Raw genomic sequence first — 12,014 nt, forward strand, 5'->3', positions numbered from 1 at the left:
CCCAAGCTTTTCCTAGATGGTCTCCAATCCAAGTGCTGGTCAGGCCTGAATATGCTTAGGTTGAGGTGGATGACCTGATCTGAAGTGCATGTGGTGTGTCTGCTGGCTACAGAAGAGCAAGGGTGGCAGAAATAAAACCCCCTTGGTTTGCAATTGGCATAAAACCAAATGTTATACGAGTCTGCATGTGTCTCAGAGACATCTGTACATTTGTTAGTGCTGGTGACAGTGAGTACCAGTGTGGGGCACTGAGAAGTGACAGGCTAGAGGGGTCACTTCTATGTACTTAAGTGGAATGAGTCTGAGGTGGGCTATTACAGAGGGACTGGCATCAGGGCATCACTTACAGTATACCCAATTGTGTAACTCAGATCTGTGTGTGTTAATCATAGCGTGCAGGAGTAGACGAGCCTGTTCAACAGACTTGATTAAGTTTCACAAATCCTGAGATAAAACGACTTGAATAACCAAGAAAATCTAAAAAACTGTGAAGGAGCCGAGAGCGGCGAGCGCCTGCTGTGTGTTACGTGTCTGTCTGCCTGTCTGTCTGCCTGTCTGTCTGTCTGTCTGTCTGTCTGTCTGTCATCAGTTTTTAAAATGTTTTCATATTTCTACTGTCCTTGTGTTTATTAATTTATCATATTATTCTGTTTTTTAAACTGAGTGGGATACACAATGTCATCTTAAGACAAGCTGAAGTGAATGACACATTAGCAGACTCCCTGTGACAGGTCATCTGTTCTGTCACTTTGTGGTCTTCACTCTCTGAGCTCCTGTCTCACATTAACTGTTCACCCTCAGTGTCTCCTGAGATGTTCTCTCTGTGAGCTCTCAGCTTTCTCTTTAAATCTCCTCCTCCTCCTCCTCACTGAGCTCAGACAAACTTTCACTTTCGTTTCTTCACAAGTCACTTCCTTGATTGTGTGACTGATTCTCTCTACCTGCCTCTCCTCAGATTGACGATGGCTGAAGCCCAGCTGTTTGTATCTCAGGACGAGTTCACCTGCTCGGTGTGTCTGGACACCCTGACTGACCCCGTCTCAATCCCCTGTGGTCATAATTTTTGCCTAAAGTGCCTCACAGACTGCTGGGATCAGAGCCAAGAGTGCAGCTGTCCTCAGTGCAGAGAAAACTTTGCCACAAGGCCTGCTCTGCGAAGAAATAATCTGCTGAATGAATTCATACAGAAATTAATTAAGACGACAATATGTCCTCCTCCTCCTCCTACATCTCAGAATTATGCCGGCCCTGTAGATGTGGAGTGTGACTTCTGTACTGGTAAAAAGTTCAGAGCAGTGAAGTCCTGTCTCTCCTGCCCGGCCTCCTACTGTCAGACTCACCTGCAGGCTCACTATGAAGGAGACGCCCTGAAGCACCACAAGCTGGTTGATCCTGATAGAAATCTCAAGGAGAAACTCTGTGAGAAACATCAGAAAAGTCTGGAGATATTCTGTAAAACTGATGATTCCTGTATTTGCACGATGTGTGGAGTGACTGAACATAATGGACATAAAATGGTTGAGCTGGAAACAGAGAGGGAAGAAAAGCAGGTGAGTGATGTTTAGAGTTTAATGGAAACTGATTGAATAATTTGAGTTAAGGAATTTGTACATTTAATGTGACAGAGAAATCTATTCATCTGCAGTAAAACTCGATTATCTGTCACTTGATTAACTGTCAGGACTAAATAACAAAAACCCAACCTTCTGCACGCCAGCGTCTCCCGATTACTACTGCGAGTTCTGCACATTGGAACAACAGAAATCCCAGTGTCCGTTACGTACCTTCAGCTTTAATAGCAGTTTGTAGCTTTTCTCTTATCTTATAATTAAACTAAACTACTGTACATTGTTATGGCCTATCAACATATGTGTGTGCTGTTTGAACTTATTAAACGTTTACGAAACAGCAACAGATCTTCAAGTTTTGCTTCAATGATGGAGTAGGAAGGACAACAGTGAACGATATAAAGTGGGATGCTGAAATAATTGAAAAATGTGTTGAAAATGGAAACCAGTGACGGTAATGTTATTCTGTATTAATGTTAATGGTCTTCTGCATTGTAATTTTCTTTATATATTCTGTTATATCAGGTTGTGTTAATATATTGTGTCGTGCAGGCAGCTTGTGATGCTCTGTATGGGGGCAGAAAGGGCAGAAAACTGTAAGTGATGGGACTGGCTGAGGGGCTTCTGTTCTGTGAGGGGCGGACATGAGAAGTGAGGAGAGAAGGGAAGGTGTGGAGCAGGGAGTCAGGAGACAATAAGCAGGAGTGTTTGTGGGATCAGAAATACAAAACGAGAGTGGCAGGAGATCAACTGATCGGTAGGGAAAGCTTTTTGATTGTTTAGGAGGTGAGCTCTGTAAGCCAAATAACGGAGTGTAAGACAGGACACCGCTTGTTAGGGAACGAAGACTCCATGTAAAACATAGAAAACTCCAGGGGCCTCATGCGTAATGCTGTGCGTAGAATTCGCACTATAACATGACATTGGCACAAAAGCTGAAATGTACTTACGCACAGAAAAATCTAGATGCAGGAATCTGTGCGTACTCCAACTTCCACGTTCTTCTGCTACATAAATCCCGGTCAGCATGAAAAGTAACGCTCATGGACGCGCCTTATGTTACGCCCCAACTCCTCCCAGAAATACGCCTTTTTGAATATGTAAATCAATATAAATCGCCCTTAAGCGCAGCCTTCTCTGAAAAGACAATGGGAAAATCACGGGGGGAAAATATAAGAATTTCAGCGAATACCAAGTGAAAGCAAAGTGAAAACATACTATTTGTTTAATTAAACTGTGGTATAATCAACAAAAGGAAGTTGATCGAGTGACACAGCGTGTTGGAAAAACTTGAAAGCTCAAATATCAAAGTCGCAGTGAAAAGGCAAGTCGTACCCCACCATCTGAGTGTCATATGAAAGCTTATTAGGGTACAGAGAAAAAAAAGGCACACAGTGGGGGAAAAAGCAGGAAATGTCAACTTCAGTCTCGACATTTCCACTTTAATCACGTACTTTATTTTGTCATTAATGTAGAACATCATAAACTTCATCTTAAAATCGTTTAATTAACCAGTTTCTCAAATCACATCGTAATTAAAGTAGCACGTTAAATGCTTTGTTTTCTATTTGATCTTCTATGTGCTCTATGTGTGTGAATCACTACTTGCTTCTTAAACCGGCTCTCTTCCTCCGACAGGACACAGAATCCATTACATTCGTGATATTACAGCTCTCTGAATAATTAAAATACTGAGATGTATACGTGATATCATTTTCATGATGATAGGAGTTAAAGCACGTTATTAAACATGGATTTCGCATGATTGTGCGCGACCTTCTATGAAATTATTTATTGCAGCAGAACTCAGGGGCGGCTCTAGGCTTGTGGCGGCACTGGGTAGAGAAAAAATCGGTGGCTCTTTCACCCACCAATGTCAATATGGTAGCTTATGCACGGTGGATGTCCACGTCCGTTGCAGACACTGCTTAGCCGCCTCGTGCTCAAGACACAAGCGTTTAACTTTTGTCAAAATTTGCCACTGCGTTTTTAGCTGTGTCGTTATTTTCTCTTTCTGTTTTATATTCAATATATATTGGCGTAGCCGCCACTGCAGTGCTTGCTTTTCTTTCTCCAAGTAACTGATTGCCACACAATCAGCTCAGTAATAGACGATAAGCCATCTATAAGCTTAGAGCGCCGATTCTTCAAAACGTTTAAGGAACATTGAAATATCTTCGTAGTACATGTTTAATTATTCTATCCTTCACGCCACTCCCAGTGAAGAATATAGATTATTTAAATGAAGTTAGTTTTATCTGTATAATATAATAAATATATTTTGCTGCATTTCATCTTAAAAATGATATTGTCATCACATGTAAATACGCGCTTTATAAAGAGGCTCAGGTTGTACGATATTCTAACTGTAGTGCAAGTTTACAGTGGGGTGATTGTACTTATAAGTACAGACAGTTCTACAAGGAGCACTTGATTGAGTGCATTTAAAGTTCTTGGGATAAAACTGTTTCTGAACTGCGAGGTCAGTACAGGAAAGGTTTTGAAACGTTTTGCTGTGGCTGAGGTAGCGTGTCCTTAAAGCTGTATACCGATAATTCTCTTTCCGATCAGCTGCTGCTGTGATTTACACTCAGATACAGTGATATAAATACTCTGAGTGGTGCAGTGAGAGAAATATGGAAAAAGATGATCGGCTGTGGCAGCTCCTAACGTGAGGAGCTGAAAGAAGAAGAAGAAGAAGAAGAAGAAGAAGAAGTGAGAGTAACAATGCTAAAGCAATTATGGTATTTGGAATACTATGGCTATTCCCTGGACCATTATATTGTTACAAGTTAATTACAATCAGATGCGTTACACTAATAAACAATATGCGGTTAGTTTCAGTGTATTTATAAATGCCGCGGCAGGAAAATAAGGAGTAACTACACAGTAACAGTAGCATTGCTTTGACGCTGGGTGCCACCAGTCTGCAAAACCGAGCGGAGAACTTGCGTACGACAAGGCATGAGGTACCGTGGAAAAGTGCGTGGCTTTACGCCAAGTGTAGGTTTTATACATCGCGATTTGAACGTGGAAAAGTTCTTATGCAACATTTCTGTGCGTACGCACCATTTATACATGAGGCCCCAGGACCTCTGAGTTGTATTTGCTTATTATGCTGGATATTACAATATTATGTAAATTAATTCATTTTGCTAATATACTTTTTTATGACCATTCACTAAACTAATTTACTGTATGTCATTTTTAAAATAGCTGCTCTGTTATCCGTCTCTTCTCTTATCCGTCACAGCCTCGGTCCTGACCCATGACTAATAATCGAGGTTTTTCTGGACCTTATAAACCTGATGTTTCAAGTTCAGAGCATTGGCTGCTGGAGTCCATCCTGGTGAGACTGGTGCAAGTCATGAAACAGCTCAGGATGAGATCCCAAGATGGCCCACAAACAACTGAGTTCTCTCCTCACAGCCAGCTGAGTTTCTTTCTGCTCTGATCAGTTTCTCTTTTGAGTTTCTAAGGCAGTGGGAGGCCAACTATAGCCTGCTGTCTAGAAATGTCCACTGGCAGGGGTGCGGGCGTCACGTGGGCTACACATAGAAATGTCTGACATTCGGACCCTCCTGAGGTGTTCTTAACAAGATGATGTTACAGTTGGCTGATGTAAGCGTAGTAAGTGAGCACACAATGTCATCCTAAACGTAATTCAATAGAAGGTCTGACACGTCAATAGACACACTCTGTACTGCTGACACTTACACGCTGAGTGTGCTTAGCTGCTCGTCTGCATTTGTGGTGTTTGTCCATTTTAAAGAATCGGAGTTTGCATTTGGCTGATCTCAGGGCTGTTTAAGAGACACATTATTGTCACATGTCAATCTGTATTGTACTCCAGAGTTAAGTCTACGATTCTTACAATAAGTTCAGCTCAGAAATGTCAATATACTATTCCTGTGTAGATTTTCTGTTTTTAATGATATAACTCATCAGGCTCTTCATTAGTGATTAGACATCATGTTATTTAGTGGAGCAGTAAGGACATTTTGAATGTCAAACCCCTGAGTGATAATCCCACCACATGTATGATTATGACAAAGACTCTGAGCTTTCATATTTGGTAAAACACTAACATGTCCAGCAGGAGAGTAAAGAACTTACTAGAAGTGTAAGTCTGACCATCTAAGCCAAATTTCAAATCCCCCATCACTACCACACAACCTCAATGTACAGTAAGTTCAGATAAAGACACTTAACTTCAGTCCACCATTTGGTGTTTCTTCAAATAAAGGACTAGTGTCACATCGGCTCTGCCAGGTCTCAGTAAGTGACACAAATGTGGCCGAGTCCTCACTGGAATATTAAAAGAGCTCGGCTCACAGGTGAACACACGTTTAGAAACCAACATCTTAAACAACAATGAAGTCTATGAAGTGGCCTGATATTTTTCAGTTTAATATGAATCAGGTCACTAATATCGGCATCTAATTTTTGATCTGTTTATGTTTTCTGTTGTTTGGCTGTCACTTGATTTGGATTGATTTACATAAATCAGTTCTTCAGATGTCCCTGAAAGCAGACATGTAATTGTAGGACAGACTGGCACTGCTTGGTCAGAAGTCTTTTTCTTAAGCTGCCACCACCTGCCCCTCTTTTATTGACTCGTACCTTCAGCTCAGATGTCAGTTCACTTCACCAGGACTCTCCTTGACAGTTTTGGGTGTCATCTGATCAGTCTGATCAAACACAGCAAATGACACCCAGCGATGTCTCAGTATGTCACTCTTTATCACTTTGTGACTAAAGGAGCCAAAACTCAACTTGATGGACAACACTTAGCAGGAATTAGCAGTAAAAAGGTTGCATTTCTGTTTATCCAAGACACCTACAGCAGCAAGTCCACTCCGTCCTTTATAACCCTTTGTAAGCACTAGAACTCTGATCTCTGCCCCTGGATTATCTTCTGCCCTGTAGTAAGACCCTTATTGTGGCCATCACAAAGGCTAAATGATCTCTTCTGCTCCAAAGGGTAACATAGTGCCAGACGGTAAGAGATGAAGACCCCTGTAATGGAGTTGAACATGGGGGTCTCATTCAGTTCTGACTTGATAAAGGAAAGCAAGGTGCACAAGTAAGAGAGACCACCTATAAAATCTGTAGAATTACTGAAGGAGGACATCAACCAGCAGTTGTACATTTTTTTACCACTAAAAGATAACCAGCAAGTGTGAAACCTCAAAGACTTTAAACTGCAGAAACAACTCACAGTCACAGGAGAAAAGGACAAGAGAGAGAAAAGAATCTGTTAGAAGAAAGACAAAGTAAACTGAATGTTCTTAAATGTGTGACAGAGGAAGCTCTCCATGGACACAACAATCTGGACAAAGCGTCACCTCCACCTGAGTGACCATAAACCAAGTCAGGAGTTCACCTGCTCAGAGTCTGAGAACTTCTGACTGTGACTCGGTAGTTAAGATAAAGCCAGAGGTGAATTCTGGGAGTTGACATCACCATAACTGTGTGAAGGAGAAGGCTTAGCTGTTGTGAGGGTCTCTTCATAAATTCAGTTAGAAAACTAAAGTGGACTTGAATCAGTTCAGAGCAGCGTCTCACACACACAGAGGAGCTGTAAGGGAGTGTAGACAACCTGTGAGGAAAACCAAACTGCCATCACAGTGCTGACTCTAGAAACTTAATAAGTAACTAAGAACTGAAGCAGAACTGAGACGAGAACATTTAAAATCTGGTTCTGAATGAATGAGGTTTACTGGGAAATTTTTTGGATAAAAATTATGAGGAATAAAATCACAAGTTATGTGCCTTTCTATAAATGCAAGAGATGAACCAACTAAGGTAACACAGACTCATGTTTGGTGTTGTCTGTTGATGTCGTCTGTCTGTATACACTTAAATACGTACATCTTCAGTTGTCCTTATATTAGAAATATATTTTATTTTTGACTGTGACTTGTCCCTGGTGGAGTTTGCATGTTCTCATTGTGTTCATGTGGGTTTCCTCCTACAATCGAAAGACATGCAGTTTAGGTGGACTGGGGCTTTGGAAAATTAGCTCTACTGTGTGTGTATTCAACCTCGATTTTCTTGTTTTTCCTCTTCTTAGCGAATCTGGAGTAGGGGGCTCTCAAAAACATGGCCTGTTAGAGCCCTCTGAGACACTACTTGTGTGATTTTTGGATAAACAAGAAAAGAGAAATTGTGTTCTTTCCAGTGTGAGGTGCGCATAGTGAAGAGTAAAGCAGACAGGCCTGTTCCTTGTGCTGCTCCAGTGTTGCTCACACAGTCCTTGCGTCTGCCTGACAGATAGTCCATCATCAGGACACCACAGGCTCACCCACCTGCACATCTCTGAGCTGACCGCTTAACAGGGATGGCTGGGTGGTCTTGAAGGCTCTGGTGAAACCAAAACACATAAACATAATAAACATCTCTCTATTATAAGAGACGAGACGTGACCTTTCTGAAGAATATTTTTGGAAGTCCAGAGACACGGATTCAAGATCCGCAAGTTGGAAACTTTGGCCATTTCGAATGTCAACAAAAATGAAATTAAAGATCTCATTCTCACAGACAAACGGAAATTTTTACTCAGTGAAATAACAGTGTAAAGAGATTGAATATTTTGTTTGGATTGAAACTTTAAATCAGAGACTAGTAGATCGTCTAATTTGTGTTGCCATCAGGGAAAAGTAGAGTTTCTTTCCAATGAAGAGTTAAAAAATTTTTGGTTTGGTGAAAGTGAAATCCACGTACGCGGTCACACTTGGGTCACAGAGTAGAACAGATACACAGGAGAATTAAGAGACAAACATTATTCAGACACTTCAAACAAACATAAGTCTCTTTGAGGAGTGAATCGAGCAACATGTGTCATCGGAGGGGACAGTTCTGTCTCTCAATTAGAAGAATAGAAAATCTTCCTGTTCATAGGGCGACCTCAGGAGTGGGACCACCACAGGAGCAGAGGATGTATGGAGGAGAAGAGAGACAAGGCAGTGAGACAAAAGAACAGGTGCTGTGCAGGCTTTTAAATGTTTGAAATGTCACATGAACCAAACCTTGGGGTGGGCGAGCGAAGTGAGCAGGGGGCAGAGCTCACTAGTTTAATTAAAAACTAGCAAAATACCGCGCCATGCTTAAGTACTGCATTAAAATTTTTATTAAGAAGAAAATTAAACCTTTTTAAATTGAGGGAAAATATGCCAATAATTATTTGTTAAGGATCTCTTTGTATACCATGTTGTCAGTTCAGCCCTCCGGTTGTAATATGACCAAGCTGTGCGCTGAGCTTACTCTTGAGCATGTAACTTACAGTTGGCCATGTGAACAGTAATTTTGTCTTAAATCTCACAGCTTGAATTGTTGCTGTCATAATCGGTTTGAGTTTCATGATTTGTTTCAATTACGACAGTATTTGCAGGACTTGTGCTGAAGTGTCATTTGGCATCTCTCAAGCGTTGTAAGCACACAACCGGTTTCATCGATAAAATCACATCCAGCTTTTGAGAGTTTAAACATTCATAAACATCAAAGTGTCCTCTACTGAAATTGTCACCTGTGAATCTAAGATGTTTAAGAGGCTTTGCCGGTTGTCGAAAGGTTTAAAATATTTGGCCATTTCGGTACACTTGAAAGCGACAACCGAACAATTCAGCGGCAGCCATCAACTCCCATGCAGAACCATAGGTGAAGGGCTTAAGCATTTCACTCTTCTAGTGCTCCTGTGTAGTCTAATTATCTCCTGTACCGTCATCAGTCCACACCTTGAACCTGTCCCAGTCAGTCAATACATAAGACACAATGTTCCTCCGGATATCAAGAGTGAGCCTGATATGGCCATGCAATATGTATCAAAGAGAATGGAAAAGGCAGGTGCCATCTCCGGGCATGGAAACCACTCGGTAAGTGACAGTTCTTTGATCGATAGTGATCACCTCGATAGACATGGTAATGGGGGTTGGAATGATAAAGGAAATGGGTACCTGAACAATGTAAAGTAAGTCTAAAATACCTACACAATAACTATAATTGTAATAAACAAACAATAAAACAGAGGAGAAGCCGTGGATTAAACAAAAAGGCTGTAGTTATCAGTAGGGAGACGTGAATCCCGTGGCGAAGCAAGGAAGGGAATGTAGAGAACGGAGCGATGGACGGTCTTATATAGGCAGGCAGCCAGCCAACAACGTGGGAGGCGTTGGGATGGGGGACCCAACGCCACCTGACACGGTGACCGAGATGCAGGCTATAGACGTATATATGTAAGTAAGTAGGATTCAGTTAGCATTGGGAACCCGTGAACCAAATTTCTTGAAGATGGGCCCATAAGTAACAAAGACTGTTGAAAAGTTCAATATGGCGGCCGACAGTGGCATCATACTACCGAAATAAGTACGTACATTGGTTTCTGTTAACTCAGGGAAGCCACCTACCAAATTTCGTAATGATGGGGCCATAAATAAGAAAGTTGAACATGGCAGACGTTGTTGACCGTTATGACCGTTACGTGTAGAATTTCGAAATGAAACCTGCTTAATTGTTGTAAGTAAGCTGTAAGGAATGAGCCTGCCAAATTTCAGCCTTCTACCTACACGGGAAGTTGGAGAATTAGTGATGTTGGAAAGTTCAATATGGCGGCCGACAGTGGTGTTATACCAACAAAATAAGTACGGACATCGGTTTCCGTTAAAAGTTCAATATGGCGGCTGACAGTGGCATCATACCATCGAAATAAGTACCAAATTTCAGCCTTCTACCTACACGGGAAGTTGGAGAATTAGTGACGTTGGAAAGTTGAATATGGCGGCTGACAGTGGCGTCATACCACCAAAATAAGTATGTACATTGGTTTTGGTTAGCGCAGGGAAGCCGCCTACCAAATTTCGTGAAGATGGGGCCATGAATAAGAAAGTTCAATATGGCGGACGTTGTTGACCGTTATGACCGTTACGCGTAGAATTCCGAAATGAAACCTGCTTAATTGTTGTAAGTAAGCTGTAAGGAATGAGCCTGCCAAATTTAAGCCTTCTACCTACACGGGAAGTTGGAGAATTAGTGATGAGTCAGTCAGTCATTCAGTCAGTCTGTCAGTCAGTGAGGGCTTTGCCTTTTATTATTATAGATAATAATCTGTCAACTAAACAAAACACCTGAGGTAAGTAACATACAAAAAATATCATTTCTAAGTTTTAGAATTCCTTTTAGTTGCCATCTTCCTGAATTCAAAAGAAACGTTTGTGTATTTCAGTATCTTACTTGACTCCAGAAAATGACAACGGCACACAACGTCCTCACATGTTCGACTCGGGATATCAAATGTCCTTGTAGATCCTATAATTACTGACATGACGTGTTTAAGTCCTCCTGGCCTTTCACCAGTTTCTTTACTTTACACTCCAGTTTGTTTTTATTATTTTTGGTTTTGTGTGAACTTTACATTTCCCAGTTTGTCTTCTAAACGTCAAGAGCTAACTCACACACCAGTGTGCCTTCAAACTGTCTTCTGTATTTGACGTTCTCTTCAAATCCAAACTCTGTCTTACGTCAATTAAATTAAACCTTTCTTTTAATCTTTATTGTCATTCCTGTTTGTTAAATCAAATCTAAGTTGTGTCATGAAATGTCAAACAAATGTGTTGTGAAAATATCAGGAGTCAGAAAGAGAAGAAGAAATCACAAAGTGAACGTGAATTCTGATCTGACCACGCATGTCCTCTTGTGTGTCCAAACAGAAACAGCTGGGGGTGACACTGAGTGATATCAAGAGGGGACTTGAGGAGAGAGAGAAGACACTGAAGGAGACGAGGAGGGCAATGGACGTGATGAAGGTGAGTGGAATAGGAAGACAACACTTCATATCAAAGAGAGGAGAAATAAATGAGAACATAAAGAGCAGCAGAGCTTCACTGGTGATGATGAGTAGGGACACGGGAAGGGAGAGTTAGAGAAGATGTTTTGTGGTTTTTGACAGAATTCCAGGTGTTATTCAGTGGAGACTCAGACAGCATTACCCTAAAGTCCTCTGATATTCCATCAGCTGCTTAAAGGGGACTTAACTCTACTGAAAGAAAACTCACACTGAAGGTCGACGCTGATGTTCTGAATTAGATCAGTGGGCACGATGTCCATTAATGGTCTGTTGTTTTTATTTTTAAAATATCATTGCATGCAATCAATTTCAACTTATACAACAAATGACTTTCAAAGTCAAACTAAAAAATAATAAAAATAATCAGAAAGTTAAAACAGAAATCTAAACAAACAAAACAAATTAAAAACTACCAAACAGGATTCACGCTGCAGCCAATAAAAAGAGAGAAGAGCCGAGAACTTTGTCAAAATTCCTGGTAATTTAAATAGATAGATAAAAAATGAATTAATAAAAAGTCAGAATTTCCTTTTCCCCTGCTATGGTTGCTTATTTTTAAGTTTTATTAATTAGATCTTGCCATATTTTACAAAGGTTTTGAACAG

The 12,014-nt window shown here is 40.9% G+C and overlaps 1 protein-coding gene across 1 annotated transcript; it reads left to right on the forward strand.

Annotated features, from left to right (window-relative positions):
- The first annotated feature begins 920 nt into the window (after positions 1–920).
- On the forward strand, positions 921–11,622 carry LOC120528957 (E3 ubiquitin-protein ligase TRIM47-like). The gene is made up of 3 exons (XM_039753028.1): positions 921–1,550; positions 11,273–11,368; positions 11,578–11,622. The coding sequence occupies exons 1-3, from the start codon at positions 963–965 to the stop codon at positions 11,620–11,622; spliced, it is 729 nt and encodes a 242-aa protein (XP_039608962.1). The 5' UTR covers positions 921–962.
- Positions 11,623–12,014: the final 392 nt, after the last annotated feature.

Source organism: Polypterus senegalus, chromosome 4 (assembly GCF_016835505.1).
Source record: "Polypterus senegalus isolate Bchr_013 chromosome 4, ASM1683550v1, whole genome shotgun sequence".
Taxonomy (NCBI): Eukaryota; Metazoa; Chordata; class Cladistia; order Polypteriformes; family Polypteridae; genus Polypterus; species Polypterus senegalus.